Raw genomic sequence first — 18,558 nt, 5'->3', positions numbered from 1 at the left:
ATCCTTACATTTTAAGGGTGGCATTCAGCCAACTTTTACTCTGTTGAAATGAATCAACTTAACTTAGACATGTTCACTAATTTCAGTGAGTTATTCTGAGTAAAAGTTGATTGAATATCACCCTAAATGTGTGTGTGTGTGTGTGTGTGTGTGTGTGTGTGTGTGTATCCATTTATATGGATCAAAACTGGCCTGGAAGGAGTATATAAACTGCGTACAACTTTCCACATTAATCTGTATCTCTTCATAGTCTCTGTGTTTTCCTATAATGAGGATTGATTAGTTTTATGGTATTTCAACCCCATGAGAAAAAAGAGAGAAAATGTGTTGACCTCAGTGAGAGTGAATGGGGAAAACTGAAAAGCTGCTTTGTCTGGGGTACTGGGAATCTAAATTACCCTACGTTATCAGAATCCGACTCCATAGGACTTTCCTAACTCACTATCCTCCAAATATTTTGGGCCAGAACTCACACCATCCCTAACTATTGACCATGCTGGTTTAAGCTCATCAATGTATATTCCAGCAACCTCTGAAGGTTGGGGCAGCAGGTTGGGGGTGGCTGCCATAGAAAGTAACATCGGTATGTTTAGGCGAGTCGTTACAGAACTCCACTATATCCCTTTAATGTACAACTTTTCATGTGTACTTGGCTTAATGTCTATTCAAGCAGGGAGTTGGCATTCAGTTCTTTTCTTTTAAGTGCTGAGCCTTTTGCTATCATCTTTCCCAGATCTTGCTGCTCCCCACCCCTCCCTCCTTTGGACTTCTTCCGACTAAGACTTCTTCTTGCTAACATCGTGATCTCTCAGATACCTTCTTTGAGATGAAGTCATTGATTACCACTAGTGTACTATTGCACAAAGGGAATAAAGGATCAAGCTGCTGTCTGCAACTTGATGGCTCACATGCAGGAAAAGAGAGTAGTTTTCAATGTGGGATGTAATCCACTGGGAGCAGTCAAATACAACATTCCTTGTTTTCCTAGAGGGAACATGCAGGGGGATGCTTGGTCCAGCCAGTTGAAACTTCCTGTTCCTCCTGGGCTGGAGCATCCTTCCTTGCATGTGACTAGTCGGTGGGCGTGACCTTTCCAGACCTGGTAAAAGGCCAAGGCATGCTGCCACTCTCTCTCTTTTCCATCTTCCTTTCGTCCTGTGAACTGTTGGACTGCTTGCTTGCAGTCACTAGGTAAATCTCCCTTATGGGGTAAACCTCTTTGTATATGTTTGAAACTTTAAGCCTTAAGCCTGCCTTCAGGGATCACACTGTGCTCTGCCTAACTCCGGTCTTGAAATACCTACACTGGCTCCCAGTACGTTTTCGAGCACAATTCAAAGTTTTGGTGCTGACCTGTCAAGCCCTAAACGGCCTCGGTTCAGTATACCTGAAGGAGCGTCTCCACCCCCATCGTTCTGCCCAGACACTGAGGTCCAGCGCCGAGGGCCTTCTGGCGGTTCCCTCATTGCGAGAAGCCAAGTTACAGGGAACCAGGCAGAGGGCCTTCTCGGTGGTGGCACCCGCCCTCTGGAATGCCCTCCCACCAGATGTCAAAGAGAACAACAACTACCAGACTTTTAGAAGACATCTGAAGGCAGCCCTGTTTAGGGAAGCTTTTAATGTTTAATAGGTTATTGTATTTTAGTGTTCTGTTGGAAGCTGCCCAGAGGGCTGGGGAAACCCAGCCAGATGGGCAGGGTATAAATAATAAATTATTATTATTATTATTATTATTATTATTATTATTATTATTATTACTGCCTGATGGTGAGTAAACTTTCTTTTTGTTACTTATGAATAAGACTGTGGCGTCTTTATTCTTTTAGGAGGGATTAAAGGGGTCTTACCAGGAAAATATCAGAACACATTTCAATCTGGACAAGCCAGGTTGAATTGCATATTGCCTTAAGAAACTCAAACGAGTTTGCAACTAGTTTTCTGCTGTTTAAAGGGGAATGGACTTTGCTAAGTAAAGGAACTTGCTAGCGCAAGTTAGGAAGGATATTAATAAACAATATATCCTCTCCTGCCTCCCTGAACATCCCCACATTCTACTTCGAACCCCACATGCAATATAGTTCTAAGTGTACAAACACATTTCCCAGGGAAGCTGAAGATTAAGGAGATGCAGCCCAAGCATTGGCCCACAGAGTCGACAACCTGCAAACCCACCAGTATCTACTGCTTTTTGAAATTATGTTTTATAGCTATTGATTGATTTTTATTGTGTTTTATTTTGTAAGTCGCCTTGATATATTTCATGAAAGTGCGGATCAGAAGTATTCCAATGAATGAATGAATGAATGGTTATTGCCACATGTGATTTGACATTGGCATAGCCTGAGTTACTGGAGTGTTTAAGGCTACAGTTTCAGAGGTAGACTCCTACTTTAAAGTCTTCCTAAGCTCAGCATTATGTGTGTTTGAACCACTCTGCAAAAGAAGCAGTGAACCTTGTACAATTTCTCATTTACAACTAAAGTGCAACATTCAGCTAATTGAATACATGACCACTGTTAATTATTTTTGTTACGGCTAATTGATATTCACTGAGATCATGTTCTGTAGCCCCATAAATATAATATTACCTTGCCAAGTGTATATATCAGCAATGAATTCTCTGCCACTGGCATGTTTATGCTGTCCCCTGTATAAAAGTTGCCATGGCTTCCTTTTTTATATATTTAGATTATTATTTTTTGCTTGCTCTGCATTATTTGGAAAATACAAATGTCGTTGGCCACTTGGTGGATACTGTTCCTGTGAATTATTTATGCACTTGGCAATTCTTGCAATTCCTCTTAGAGAACAGAAAAAGCATACTTCTTGGTTGTCAGTGAATCGGTTTTGTTGCAGCAAGGAGTAATTTCTTTATGCCACTGACACTGTAACAGATCCGCTATAATGTAGTGTAGCAGCTAAAAGCCTGCGTTGAGAAACATAGAATCATAGCACCTTAGAGTTGGAAGAGACCCCAAGGGTCATCTAGTCCAACCCCTTGCAATGCATGAATCTCAGTGAGATGATACATGACAGATGGCCATCCAGCCAGGGAGTTATGGTGTGGGAGGTGCGGCAGGCTGGGTAAGCTTGTCCTTTGAAAGGCAAGTTTCTGTTCACTAACCCACAATAGTGCTGTCAGTTGGTCCAGATTATAGTGGCCCTAGAATTCCCAAATGCATAAAGCTCGTTGGGTGCACATTAATATTCAGCACCAATATTTTAGTGGGCACCTCAACATTTTGTTGTTGTTGTTTAGTCGTTTAGTCATGTCCGACTCTTTGTGACCCCCTGGACCAGAGCACGCCAGGCCCTCCTGTCTTCCACTGCCTCCCACAGTTTGGTCAAACTCACGCTGGTCGCTTCGATAACACTGTCCAACCCTCTTGTCCTCTGTCGTCCCCTTCTCCTTGTGCCCTCCATCTTTCCCAACATCAGGGTCTTTTCCAGGGAGTCTTGTCTTCTCATAAGGTGGCCAAAGTCTTGGAGTCTCAGCTTCAGGGTCCGTCCTTCCAGTGAGCACTCAGGGCTGATTTCCTTCAGAATGGAGAGGTTTGATCTTCTTGCAGTCCATGGGACTCTCAAGAGTCTCCTCCAGCACCATAATTCAAAAGCATCAATTTGTCGTCGATAGCCTTCTTTATGGTCCAGCTCTCACTTCCATACATCACTACTGGGAAAACCATAGCTTTAACTATGTGGGCTTTTGTCAGCAAGGTGATGTCTCTGCTTTTTAAGATGCTGTCTAGGTTTGTCATTGCCCTCAACATTTTAGTATTCCATATATCCCCCCCCCGAACCATGCACCATACCCTCATCTGAAGCAGCCTGTGTGTGGAACAAGAGAGGGCTTCACACATGCATTTTCACCACTGGATTAACTGCAACATCCAGGGTTGACTTGCTTGTGTGAATGGGGCCACCGCAGATCAAACACCAGCGACTAATGTGACTCACATCCCCTTTCACTAATGCTTTTCTGGAGACTCAGTTTGCCCATTTCACAAAAGTGTTGAATGAGGGATCCAGTGATGAAAAACGTTTGGAAAAACCAGGCTTTGTCTAGACCTGGGTAAACCGTAGCTTACAAAATGCTATTTGTGTTTGTTCGCTTCCTATTTAAAGTTTAGAATCCCTTTAATTTTCTTTCTCTTTCTCCTCGTTCCACAGCAGCGAGTCTGTTAATTTGCTGCTTTTGTTTTCCTTCGGAGAGGTCCAGGCAATTGCTTTTAATTGATCTGTTGCAGTAGGTGAAGAGAAGTTATTTGTGATTAGGTAGCTTGAAGCCTCCCCTACTTCCTTACTATGCATAGGTGACCTTTTCTTCTTCTCCCTTTTTTTAATACCCTTAAATTTCCTAGAACAGTAAATTGTTGGAAATTCAAATTGCCTTGTGACTTTTTTTTCTTTCCACTCTATTGACTTTCTAAACTCGCTCTCGGTAAAGGAGTGGGAAGAGACAGGCTTCATATGGATAGGAATTTCTTAGAACTAAAATCTGCATGCTCCAAGGATCCCTATCTACCAGAGATGGTCCTAATGTTCTCATACTGGAGAGCCAGTGTGGTGTAGTGGTTAAGAGCAGTGGACTCGTAATCTGGTGAGCCGGGTTCACGTCTCCGCTCCTCCACATGCAGCTGCTGGGTGACCTTGGGCTAGTCACACTTCTTTGAAGTCTCTCAGCCCCACTCACCTCACAGAGTGTTTGTTGTGGGGGAGGAAGGGAAAGGAGATTGTTAGCCGCTTTGAGACACTTTAGGGTAGTGATAAAGTGGGATATCAAATCCAGACTCCTCCTCCTCCTCCTCCTCTTCTTCTTCTTCTTCATACCTGTCCATGGTAAACCACCATCCTTGTTGGTCTTAAAGTGGAAGTTTTGGGCCGACTTGTGAAAAGGTTGCTCTTCTTCAGATTTCAGTTGCCTCTCCCATATCTCTAGAAGATATATCTTAGTTGACTATTTGATGCATCTTGACTGTTGTGCACATGTGTGCATGCCAATATGTAGTGTTTAGTCTACTGTTTCACATACTGCATATTAGAAGACTGCTGTGTATGTCTTGGCCAGGGCTGGGAAACATGTTGCCCTCCTGATGTTGGAGGACTACAGCTCTATCATCTCTTACCTTCGGCCATGATGACTAAGGCTGATGGAAGTTGTAGTCCAACAGGTAAAGGTAAAGGACCCTTGGATGGTAAAGTCCAGTTGAATTTGACTGTGGGGTGCGGTGCTCACCTCCGCTTTCAGGTCAAGGGAGTCGGCGTTTGTCTGCAGACAGCTTTCTGGGTCATGCTGCCAGCAGCTTCTGGCACAACGGAGGACTGTGACGAGTGCCAGAGTGCATGGAAATGGCATTTACCTTCTCCTGCCACAGTGGTACTTATTTATCTACTTGCACTGGCATGCTTTCGAACTGCTAGGTTGGCAGGAGCTGGGACAGGGCAACGGGAGCTCACCCCGTTGCGGGGATTTGAACCGCTGACCTTCCAATCAGCAAGCCCAAGAGGCTCATTGGTTTAGACCATAGTGCCACCCGCCTTCTGTAGTTGCAACAACTTCAGTAGGGCTCCAGCTCTCGTTTATGTTGCACCAAAAGAATGTGCTTGTGGGACGGGTTGTGTGCGTTATTGGTTTATTTTGTTCTTGTTTTTCTTATGTATTTCATGCTTTTCTTTTGTATTTTTATGCTCTGAACCCTTCTGAGATATTCAGATGAAGGGTGGTATACAAATTTAAATAGCAACAACAACATTGATGGGGTTTAGATGCCGGGTTATTCATCCAAGGAATGTCTGTTGCTTGGCTGGTGCAGTTATGTTGTTAGTATGCTGTCTGTACATAAAATTGTATCAAATAAAATATTGTTGCATTATATTGTTGTTTCTTGTTATGGGATCATGCAAAGAATGAATAGTGGGTTATAAATAAGTTAATAAATAATAATGATAATTAGGCAATAACCCCTCCCCCATTGTTTGTTTGGAAGACCCGGTATTCAGAGAGATATTCCCTCTCCTTTCTGAGACGTTAGACTTTCTACCTCTTTATCCGTGTTTTGTTCTTTTCTGAAGGCATCTTTTTCAACAGATGTTTGAGTCCACTGCCGCTTAGATCATTATACGTGCTTTCTATTCTTATTTAAAAAGTCTTGTTCCAGTTTTGGTTTTATATTTTAAGGTGTGCTATTTTGTGGTTTTACTGCATTTGAATTGCTTGGTCTGTTTTTGTTAGACACATTGATTGTCCCTGTTTGAAGATAAAATTGCCTGGTGAAGATTTTATTATAAATAAATTAAATGCTGTTGATAGACCTATCCATTTTTTTTCGCCCATGAAATTTTGGAGGGCATGGAAATAATTTTAAGAAGTAATTGTAAACAGAATCAAATGAAGAGAACTGATGGCTAAATTTGCCTGTGATCCAATTTCATTTTGCCATACTGTTAATTTATCTTATGCTCCAACATCTTCAGATACTGGGACTATCTAGTTTGACCTTCTATATATTTGAAAAGTCAAGAAACTTGCCCATCTGTTTTTGTATCAAATTGATTAATGTTGTTTTGTTTCCAAAACAAAACAGAAAAAATTATCTAGGTGTCCAGAACTGTGAGAGTTTCATAATTGTCTCTTGCACATTTGTTAGTTCTATTTATATTCTGTTTGTTTCATAAATTGATGGCTTTGTTTTCTGGATTTACATGCTTTCAGGAGATGGAAATTAAGGTAAGCAGTAAAGTCAGAGTTTCAGTAAGGAGTACAGAATATACACCATACGTTGTGTGTGGAAATAGGGTTTCTACTTCTTCAGGAACGATAGCTATGTGGATGGGGGACAAAGCCAGGTGGAAACAAACAAAAAACATTAAAAAGGGACAAGTTCTCTCCAAAGGAGTTATTTTGTTGATATACCTTCCACTTCGTACAGGAGTCCTCATTCTTCCTTTTTATAGGAAAGCCTCCTTTGCATGGAGTTGTTTCTTACTAGGAAATTAAAGTTGCAAATGGTTCAGGTTAAATTCTGCAAAATACATCAAAATCCCATTGTGTGTCAGGCTCAGAAGGTCTTCACTATGGATACGAAACTGGCTCTTTGACTGGGACTATAGGGGGCAATAGGGAGAGAGGAGGGTATCTTTCACCTCTTAACAGCATCCCAGACTTTCCTAAGGAGGGCTCTCTCAACACTATGCAGATCAAATGAGTCTCTCAGCCTGTTTTATGTGTTCAAATCAGGTACTCCATTAGGGTTTTGGTATGCTCCTTCCTGTATCTTTGACGGTAAGAACTAACAAAGCAACCTTGAGGAGTAAAGCATCAATTTCCAAAGTTTCCTGCAGATTTTGCCAGGATTAATTAATTTTGACACAAGTGATTAGTTTTGATATGAGAACCGACTGGCTGAAACGGGCCCAGTGAAAGTTGCTTTATGAAAGTCACCAATAGGCCAAGGTTTTTGTTAATGGCAGGTTCATTATTGTCAGTTTGGGATGAAATTTCACAGAGTTGAAATATCCCACGTCCTCCTGATCTCTTGATAATCATTCCACTCTCAAGGACTGTTCTTCACAAGGCTCACTTTTCCTACGCAGCCTGCTCTGGTCAGGGAGGGACTAAAATGATCTCTTTGATCAGCAGCTGGGAAAACCATTTGTAAGCAAAAATATTATTTGAAGATGAAAGACGTATACTTTCACTGAAAATGTGTGTGGATGTATCAGTGTCATCACAAACATTAAAGTTTCACAAAATTACTTGATAACAAGTGGTAGTTTTCTTGGAGCTAGCTTGTGTTTAAGAGGGTAATGTTCTCACCAAACCTATAGCCCTTTGTGTAGTTGAAAGGATTTGAGTAATCTTGCCATCTTGGCTCGGATATCTGTGGTAAAACCCCAATCTCTTTTGACTAATGTGACGTGCTGTTGCCTCAGCGAATGCTGAAAAATAATTGTAGAGGGTGGTGCTGAGATCAGTGTAGTAGAGATCATGTGATATAAGGAACCAACGTGTTTATATTAGATACAGTAAAACTGCTGGCTTCCTCAGCGTAATAAGTTCAAGTGGATGTGCTGCCGCAATGCCTATTCCTGCTAAAACATCTGCCTATTTCTAGACCACTGCCTCGGACAACCCAGAACGAACAAACAAACAAATAATAGAATTACTTTCATGTAAGCATCACTTCTTATGAAGCATCTTGAAGCAATTTCACAATACAATAAAAAAGCCTATAAAACAGTTGCCTGCATAAAAACAGTTAAAACAACCGCATACAGTGGTACCTTGGGTTACAGACGCTTCAGGTTACAGACGCTTCAGGTTACAGACTCCGCTAACCCAGAAATAGTACCTCGGGTTAAGAACTTTGCTTCAGGATGAGAACAGAAATCGTGCTCCGGCGGTGCGGCGGCAGCAGGAGGCCCCATTAGGTAAAGTTATGCTTCAGGTTAAGAACAGTTTCAGGTTAAGTACGGACCACCGGAAGGAATTAAGTACCGTATTTTTCGCTCTATAAGATGCGCCAGACCACAAGACGCACCTAGTTTTTGGACGAGGAAAACAAGAAAAAAAATATTCTGAATCTCAGAAGCCAGAACAGCAAGAGGGATCTCTGCGCAGTGAAAGCAGCGATCCCTCTTGCTGTTCTGGCTTCTGGGATAGCTGCGCAGCCTGCATTCGCTCCATAAGACGCACACATATTTCCCCTTCCTTTTTAGGAGGGAAAAAGTGAGTCCTATAGAGCAAAAAATACGGTACTTAACCCGAGGTACCACTGTATATGAAAACAATTTCGAATCCAGTGCAGATGCTAACTGGGATAAAAATCTCCACTTCGAATAGCTACAGTAACCAGAATATACCACCAACCCTGATAAGCCACTCATAATGCACAGTTAGTTACTAGGTTTCATTGAGGGGTGTCCCTGACAATTTAAAACAGTTTTACTTGAGTGGCTACTGGATCTAATAATCTAATCAGACACTTTTGAAACATTTCACCTTGTGCTCCAAGCGTTCTTTTCAAAACACATATTCTAGGAATGTCACTGCAGGTTAGCTACCTCATCATTGATCTTCAAATTTCTTTTGATTCCTGGTACCAATTTTTCACTAAACATTCACCCCGGCGCTGTTTCCTTGGCACTGCCTTCTGACTCTTCCCAGCTCCGTTTGGATGAACTGTGGCACAGCTGTTGAGCAAACAGGGAAATACAATGGGCAAGCACTTAACTTTCTCAATACACTAATCATGATCTTATTAATATACTGCCTTGGCAAAAGTGTGCCGGCTGCAGGCTTCAGTCTCTATGCAAGAGTTAACGGGCACAATTTGCACTAGACTTTTGGCTTGCCAGTGTTCCTTTTTTCTGATCCAGTTTTCTCTTTTGTGTATATGTGTGTGTGTTGCTTTTTTAGGCTAAGCAGCTGGAAGAGAAAGACAGAGAGCTGAAGAAGCATGATGCTTACTACAAAGAGCAGCTGGCTCGACTGGAAGAGAGGGTGAGAAAGTTTATTCTCTTTTAATGAAGGGGTTTGCTGCTAATTCCCGTTCTGCACTTGCTTTTTGGCTAACTTTTAAATAGGGTGTGGAGCTCAGGGAGGAGGGGTAAGAACTTTGTCATAAAGCTCTTTTCCCTCTTGGGGGAAAAATTGGCATTCTGTATGTTCCAGGGTCTTGTAAAACTGTTTCACTCCGTGGATAAATGTGTCACATCAATGATGTTAACCTGTTTCAGTGGCTGAACCAGAGCTATTGGAAGGCAGTTCAATTTCATGACTTTCAACTTTTTCAGAAAATGCTGAGGCTTTGATTTTGACACATCCCTGGAGGAAAGCAGTTCCAGCCTAGCCTGGCCAGGGTGTGTGTGGGGGTCATTTTGGCTTCTCAGAGATGGCCTCATGGCCCAGAGATTCCCCATCCCTGGTCTAGCCACTAAGGTCATCTCCATGTGGTCAGAGAGCAGTCCAAAATTCTATGTTCTCATGTTGTTTATTTGTGCTGATGACTTGCATCATATTTGCTATACTTTGGCTTTAAAATACAGTGGTACCTCGGGTGACATACGCTTCGGATTACAGACTCCGCTAACCCAGAAATAGTGCTTCAGGTTAAGAACTTTGCTTAAGGATGAGAACAGAACTCTCGTGGCGGCGGCGCGGCGGCAGTGGGAGGCCCCATTAGCTAAAGTGGTGCTTCAGGTTAAGAACAGTTTCAGGTTAAGAACAAACCTCCAGAACGAATTAAGTACTTAACCCGTGGTACCACTATATGCATGAAGTGGCTGTTACAGTGAAACAGATGCCCTTCCCTTTTTCTCTGCCAAAGTTGGTAATAGGGGAAAATAACATAAGGCCTTTGTTAGGATTCTTCCTCTGGTTCAGTGTTAAAACAATACCCGAAAAAGGGAGGCAGACGAGGAAGAAGGGGAAAGAAAAAGTAATATATTGGGAGCATGGTAGTTTTTCTGTATTCTTGCAATATGTTACAGGGATGTTAACACACGTTACATCCCTTTTTATACCAATCAGGTGAGGTTGTGTTTGATGCAAAAGATTGTCGGTTGCATCAAGTTGTACTGGGACAAAGAAGCAATGGCTCTTCTTTCTATATTAATAAAAAATGTTTGGCAAGTTTGTTTTTATGGACTGTGTGTCGGTTGCTGTGTACTGAGTCAAACTGTCTAGTTCAGTAATTTGGCAATGGCTTTCCAATGTTTTACATAGAGGGTATTTTTCAGACCTGCTGATGGAGATCCTTTTAACTGGGGATGCCAGTTACTGAACTTGGGTCTTACATGATGCAAAATGTGTGCTTTGCTACTGTGATGTGGCTTCTCCCCAGCACCGTTATTTATTTATTTAAAAAATGTTAATTTAATTACATTTATACTGTACCTGTTCTCCCAAAGGAGTCCATGGTGGTAGTGGAATTGTACTGACCAGTTTGTAATAAAATTTGTAAAGGTAAAGGTACCCCTGACCGTTAGGTCCAGTTGCAGACAACTCTGGGGTTGTGCGCTCATCTCACTCTATAGGCCAAGGGAACCGGCGTTTGTCCGCAGACAGCTTCTGGGTCATGTGGCCAGCATGACTAAGTCGCTTCTGGCGAACCAGAGCAGCGCACAGAAACGCCGTTTACCTTCCTGCCGGAGCGGTACCTATTTATCTACTTGCACTTTGACGTGCTTTCGAACTGCTAGGTTGGCAGGAGCTGGGACCGAGCAATGGGAGCTCACCCCGTCACGGGGATTCGAACCGCTGACTTTCTGATTGGTAAGCCCTAGGCTCTGTGGTTTAGACCACAGCTCCACCTGCACCCCCAATTAAATATGTACCACCTCTGACTACAGAGGTTTTGTTTTACTTTTCGGTGGCTGTTGATAGGTGTATGAATATGAATATGTCTATAATCTTCTAAGAAGGCTAAAGCAGGAAGAATATGTGAATTGATAAAGAGTCGATTGTGCAATGATGAGAGCGAATCCCTAGTACTAGTGAACAGAAGCTGTGTGTTTAAGGAAGGCTTGAGCTAGTGTACCTCTCAAAACCAAAAGAGAGAAAGCAAGCAATCACTGACCGTCTTGGCAAAGAATGCTCTTTAATTCCTAGACCAATTCTCAGATAAAGTACCTTGGTTCCTGTTAAGGTGGCATTTGAGCATATTGCATCTCTAAGTGTCAGAGCGCCTCCATATAATTAACTGGCCATTTTTATTAGGTTTTTTTCTTTTTCAATTAGCAATTTCATATTCATGTTTCTCTCTGCAGCAGAAACACCACCGCAGTCATTGATAATAAAGGGAGATGACAACAGAGCAGATTAGTGTCAGCCCCCGTGTGCTCCTTCTAGAGCTGAGTTATTATACATATTCACTTTCAGATGACGCCTGTCACTTTGAAAATATTTCAGAGGCAGGAGTGAAGATGCGCCAACCTTTTGGTGAGGATTAATACAGGACAAAGTGACACTGCATCCATGACACCTGGGATGCTGAAACATAAACAATTCTGTTCCCCGGGGGCAATAGCCATCCATAAATTTCATTTATGTGCAAAAAAAGAAAAAGGCATTGATACTTAAAAAGAAAAAAAAAGGAAAAAGAAGGAAGTGATTCCCCAAACAGCTGACAGTATTTGTAGGTCAGCAATGGCACATAGGTTGTGAGTTACTGCCTGCTTCACGGCGGCTAAGCAAGATGGAATAGTTTAACAAAGGAGTTAAAGAATAACCTTCCTATGCAGTATATCTGCTCAGGCTATAAACTCGTTATTTAAGAGTTCCCCACATTAGATTTCAAGAGAGAGATTCATTCATCAGTACTAAAGGGACATTTTCCCCTTCAGACCCTGAGAAAATATGAGCCAATTCTCCTGATTCACATTGATATCAGAGCAGCCCTCTTGAGCTTTCAGCAGGAGACACAATAGAAGGGGATGTAAGGGTATAGGCTTGGTTCTCTCCCCCCTTTTCCACCCCCTGCCTTAATTTTGAATGAAAACGTCCTAGCTGACACTCCTAGCCGAAAACCCACTAGCTGCATCTAATGCACTTGGAGCCCATAGTGGGCTAATTGCCATTCTTGTATGGGAAATGGCAAATCAATGGGAAAATAGATTGAAATAATGAAGCCGCTTAGAAGGGAAACGCTCACTTTTCCTCCAGCAGGAGACATCAGCAAAACACCCTGAGATACTCCATCATTATACTGCGTCATTACTTCATTTCCAAAGTGCAGATGTTAAAAATTGAAGAGAATCCACAATCTATCATTACCAGACTCCCCCAGCCCCAGCCCCAGCTTGGCATGTTTCAAAATTGTGCACGAGTAGTTGAGACAAAACACATCATCTTGTTTCAAATGCGCATGCCAGGACGCGCATAATTACAGCCAGTGTCGCTCAGCACATTATCTGCTGGATGGAGACCTGGGTTTTTAATCAGACCTGCAATTTGCCATTCAACTGGTTGCCAGTTGTGACTAGCGATTGCTCCCTTGGTGACTAGAACTGGCATACCTAGAAATGCAAAAGTGAGCTACCCTGCGGTGTCAGGATCCTGAGAGTGTCAGACTCCAAACCAAAATATGGATATAATGAAGACCCTCAACATACATTGCAAACACTCATCATGAGTGTAAGCATCCCAAAATCAGTCTTAAGTTCATATGGAATAGGCATAATGCACCGAGAGGTTTATGTGTGTAACTTCCTAGAGCAAAATGCATGTAGTCTTAGCCCATAGAGGATGAAAGGTGAAGTCAGTAAATGTAAGGATGCAGTTGTGTTAGCAGTCTTCTAGCCTCAAATCCATTGGGGTGAGGGCAGCTGCTCTCTGAACCAGTTGCAGTCTCTGTGCCTGAAAAAGAGGGCACAACATTCACTTGAACTTGTGCCTGACCCTAACTGAGAATAATAGAAACTCTCACAGCTCTTAGACTTTAATCCATAAATCCTGTGACGGGAGATAGATAACATAAAGGCACTATTGCCTTTAATACTGAGGAAACACCCACCAAATAGTGACAGTGTGATGATGATGATGGAAGAGTTGGTGTAGAGATGACGATAATAATAATAATAATAATAATTATTTTTTAAACCCCGCCCATCTGGCTGGGTTTCCCCAGCTACTCTGGGCAGCTTCCAACCAAATATTAAAAATAATACAGCATCAGACATTAAAAACTTCCCTAAAAGTAAAATAGTTGTTTATTTCCTTGACATCTGACGGGAGGGCATTCCACAGGGCAGGCGCCACTACTGAGAAGGCCTTCTGCCTGTTTCCCTGTTACCTCACTTCTCGCAGTGAGGGAACTGTCAGAAGGCCCTCGGAGCTGAACATGAAGTGTCAGAAGTGTCCGGGCAGAACAATGGGGTTGGAGACGCTCCTTCAGGTATACTGGACCGAGGCCATTTAGGGCTTTAAAGGTAGCACCAACACTTTGAATTGTGCTCAGAAACGTACTGGGAGCCAATGCAGATCTTTCAGAACCGGTGTTATATGGTCTCGGCGGCCGCTCCCAGTCACCAGTCTAGCTGGATTAATTGCAGCTTCTGAGTCACCTTCAAAGGTAGCCCCATGTAGAGTGCATTGCAGTAGTCCAAGTGGGAGATAACTAGATAACTCTAGAATCATAGAGTGGGAAGTGAAACCTCCTGCAATGCAGGAATCTAAATCCATGACAGATGGCCATCCAATCCCTTCTTAAAAACCACAAATGCAGGAGAGTCCACCACCTTCTGATGGAGTCCATTCCACTGTCGAACAGCTCTTGTCATCAGAAAGTTCTTCCTGATGTTGAGTCGGAATCTCCTTTCTTGCAACTTGAATCCATTGGTTTGGAGCAGGAGAAAACAAGCTTGCTCCATCCGCCATGTGACAGCCCTTTAGATATTTGAAGATGGCTCTCATATCTCCTCTCAGTCTCCTCAAGGGTAGTTGAGAGATGAGTGAGTGGCGGCCCCAGTGTTCCTTAGCAGTGGGCTTTACCCATCCAACTCCTACCCAGAAATCTGTTGTTGTTGTTTTTGTTGTTTTTTAAAGGAAGATACCACCCACTGCCATTGTAAACCACCTCTCTATTTCAGAATTTGCCTAAAATCTCCCCTCCAAAATTAGATAAGTCCCCAAATATGGTAGAGGATATCACCCATGGGTGTAGGCATGCAAATAGGTCTGAGATTGGTCTAATGAGTGCATATGCCATTTAGGGCTGGTCGAGGAGAGTAATGCAATATTATTCCCCAATGCGTTTTGGGGGGAAGGTTGGGTGTTCACCCAGACAGTCAAAAGGTTGCAGGTTCCCCAAGCAGCTTTCAAATGCTATTCTCCACAAAGCGGTTTGGGAGTGGAATGTGATAGCGTTCTGATATCACACCTGTATTAGTGTGACCCGAAGAGTAGTCCAGCAAAGCTTCAGAGTCTTCTCCCTTTCCCATTGTCATCCTTTCCAGAGCTGACGGTGAAGAAAACTCCTTGCCCGCACAGTTCAGTGTAAAGAGTTTTAGCAACTCGAAGGCACAAGACAATTCAGACACACTCTGTAACTAAAGTTAAGAGATGCTGATGCATCATATGCTGTACTACTAAATGCAGTAACCTGGTCTTAGAGGTTAAACTGAAGTTGTTCAAATATACAGAGAGGTCCAAGTTTGAAGAAAGAAGAAGAAGAGTTTGGATTTGATATCCCACTTTGTCACTACCCGAAGGAGTCTCAGAGCGGCTAACGTTCTCCTTTCCCTTCCTCCCCCACAACAAACACTCTGTGAGGTGAATGGGGCTGAGAGACTTCAGAGAAGGGTGACTGGCCCAAGGTCACCCAGCAGCTGCATGTGGAGGAGCGGAGATGCAAACCCAGTTCACCAGATTACGAGTCTACCGCTCTTAACCACTACACCACTCTGGCTCTCCACCAGTCACTGCCAACACAGTCACAGTCCTTCCAATACACACCTGACTGCAGAATGCAGGGTTGGAGCCTGTGGCCTTCAGCTCTTTCGAAAGGCCGACCACAGCTGGTGTCCTGACCTTGAGCAAAAATCACATGCAGGATAAGGGCCACTTGAGGCACAGACTAAGCAGTTAGTGCAGTTTCGCACATATCCCCAAATTACAGCAGCAGGATGTGGATAGACAGACCAGTGAAGTTCTACTCAGAGTAAACCCATTGAAATTAATGGACCTGCATTAGCCATTAATGTCAGTGAGTCTGTTCTGACTAGCACTGAATACAACTCAGTGTTAGGGAAGCTTGCCAATTTCATTTTTTTAAAGCTTTTTTTGCAAAATACAAGTAATTTAAGCATACTAAGTTATATCATTCTTTAGGGCAGCGGTTCCCAAACTGTGATCTGTGGAGCGTTGGTGTTGCCCCAAAGGATCTCCAAGTGCTCCGCGAAGAGATTGGAAAGGAAAAGTTGGTTAGAGACTGGTGCTGATAACATCAAGGTTGCAGGTTTGATCCCCGTATGGGACAGCTGCAAATTTGTGCATTGCAGAGGGTTGCAATGAGGTCCCTTCCAACTCCTGAGGGTCCCTTCTAACTCCACAATCCTATGATTCTGTGAAATATGTACCGTTAGCATAAGGGCGACAATAGTGCTCCATGATGAATTTCTCTCCTGGAAAGTGCTCTGCTACTCAAAAAGTTTGGGAGCCACTGCTCTAGGGCATCAGAAAATATTCCGATGCATACTGAAAAATTCCCAGTTCAAAATTTTATGGGAAATCAGGGTGGTTATGATATATGTGGAAGGAAATCTAGTTTACTCCCGAACAACACTGTGATGTAGAGTTGGCTGAGAGTTTGACTGGCCTGAGTGTTTCATGGAGGTTTTTCTCCAGCGCAAGTCGAACTCTTGCCTCCATTTGCTCTTTAAGCTCCTCTGCTGTTATAGAACAGAAGTGATCCACATAGCTGCAGCTTCAGAAATACTAGCAAACTTTAATAAAATCTTATGGAAAAAGGAAAGTACCAGCATTGAGACTGACCCCTGCTCTTGTGACAAATTCTCTATATGTTCGTAATACTGCATATGCTACAGTGTAAAGTGCGGCTTTTTAAAGAAAGGACAATGATAGAACACCTGGCATTTATATAATGCTGTGTAGTGTTTAAAAGCACTTTGCATACATTTCCTGGTTGCAATCTCCTTACCGCTACTCTGCACTGTAGGTCCTGGCTGTTCTTTCCATATTTCTTTCCTTAAAGACGAAGAATACATTTAATATGGCGTACATTTTCCAGGATCAGAGCCCATGTCAGCAAATGCATCGCATGTAAGCCTGAAATGGCAGGCCCAAAAGACACATGAATGTATAGAGGGTAGGGGTGTCAGCAGCAAGTTCAGAGGGAAATGAAGTGCAAAAGCGCAGGTAGTGATAATTACACGCGCACACAGAGAGAAATAGAGGCTTGCCTGAGGCCACCTAGTGATTTTTGTAGCAGAGGGAAGACATGAATTTATTTGCAGCTTTGACAAGGATATAGGCAACATTGGGCAAAAGATTCCAGCATTGCGGGGTGTGGGGGTGTGGAATAGATGACCCTGATGTAGCGTCCAACTCAGGATTCTATGAGTTATGCAGAATCAGTATGCTAATTCACAACTTGAACATCTCCAAATGCAACCATCAATTGACTTTGATACTAGATTTGGCTGCATTTGGACAGGTACATTTCGCAAAAGCTATGGTTTTCCCAGTAGTGATGTATGGAAGTGAAAGCTTGACCATAAAGAAGGCTGATTGCCGAAGAATTGATGCTTTTGAATTATGGTGCTGGAGGAGACTCTTGAGAGTCCCATGGACTGCAAGAAGATCAAACCTATCCATTCTTAAGGAAATCAGCCCTGAGTGCTCACTGGAAGGACAGATCGTGAAGCTGAGGCTCCAATACTTTGGCCACCTCATGAGAAGAGAAGACTCCCTGGAAAAGACCCTGATGTTGGGAAAGATGGAGGGCACAAAGAGAAGGGGACGACAGAGGACGAGATGGTTGGACAGTGTTTTCAAAGCTACCAGCATGAGTTTGACCAAACTGCGGGAGGCCGTGGAAGACAGGAGTGCCTGGCGTGCTCTGGTCCATGGGGTCACGAAGAGTCGGACACGACTAAACGACTAAACAACAACATTTTGCACAGGCGAATGGGATCTGTCTTCACGAATCATGCTTGGGTTCAAATTTCTGAAAATGCAGACATGAGTTACAATCCTCTCTTTTTTTATATAACTTCTGTTTTTCCTCTGTGGCTTATGTCTGCAGGTAGGATTTTTAGCTCATAGGATCGGCGCTTCATTTGCAGCATCAGTTTACTGCACAGGCTGTCAAGGAGTATTAAACTTCAAATAAGATGAGCACACAGACAGTAAAGCTGCGAGTTGATGGCACACACTATACCTGGTATTAACCAGTATTATCCATCCCGCTTGCTGCAGTAAATAGGATTTTGCTATTATGATGTGTCAGGGTTTTCACAGCAATCAAATTTACTAGACACTAAACTGCTCTCCTCTCTGCTGAGCGGCTTTAGTCTGGATTTTTGTGCTCGCATTAATCCTGTTGGTAGGAAATCCTCATCCCAATAGTGTAGAGAAATTATAATTTAATGATCTCTTCACTACCCCCCACCCCCCGCTCCATTCAAGGCTCAGAAAGGAATGCTGGGCTTTTGCAGTGATAGCTCTAGGGCTTTGACAAAGGAGATAATGCGCAATTCAGCTTCTAAGCCAAGTATCATCTCTGTGCATGTGTGTGTACATTTGCCGTGAACAAAAGTATTACAATGCAAGCCATGCGGGTTTCAGATTTCCCTGCACGGACGGCTGTATTCATCTTCTCAGAGGTTCAACAGGTGAATGATCTAGCAATTGGATAGTTTGTTTGGTGAACTCCGGCTTGCAAATGTTGGCTGTAGCTGTGCAAACATTTCTGACCTATATGTTAGGCTTAACTATAGCAAAGGGACCGTGTTGCCCTCTGAGCCACATAATAACTTCAGAGGCAGAAAGCACATTCTTTGGAATTTAGGCATCACGTTCCTTCCACAGCAATGTTG

General features: G+C 43.0%; 1 protein-coding gene across 1 annotated transcript in view; it reads left to right on the top strand.

The window, feature by feature from the left end:
• Positions 1-18,558, top strand: part of CHCHD3 (coiled-coil-helix-coiled-coil-helix domain containing 3) — a 205,796-nt gene that overhangs the window by 113,141 nt on the left and 74,097 nt on the right. Inside the window, exon 5 of the mRNA XM_083573179.1 lies at positions 9,419-9,502. Coding sequence (XP_083429305.1) covers positions 9,419-9,502 — 84 coding nt within the window. The remainder of the gene's footprint in view (positions 1-9,418; positions 9,503-18,558) is intronic.

Source organism: Podarcis filfolensis (assembly GCF_964270895.1).
Source record: "Podarcis filfolensis genome assembly, chromosome: 10".
NCBI lineage: Eukaryota > Metazoa > Chordata > Lepidosauria > Squamata > Lacertidae > Podarcis > Podarcis filfolensis.
This window is presented reverse-complemented; position numbering and strand designations above follow the sequence as displayed.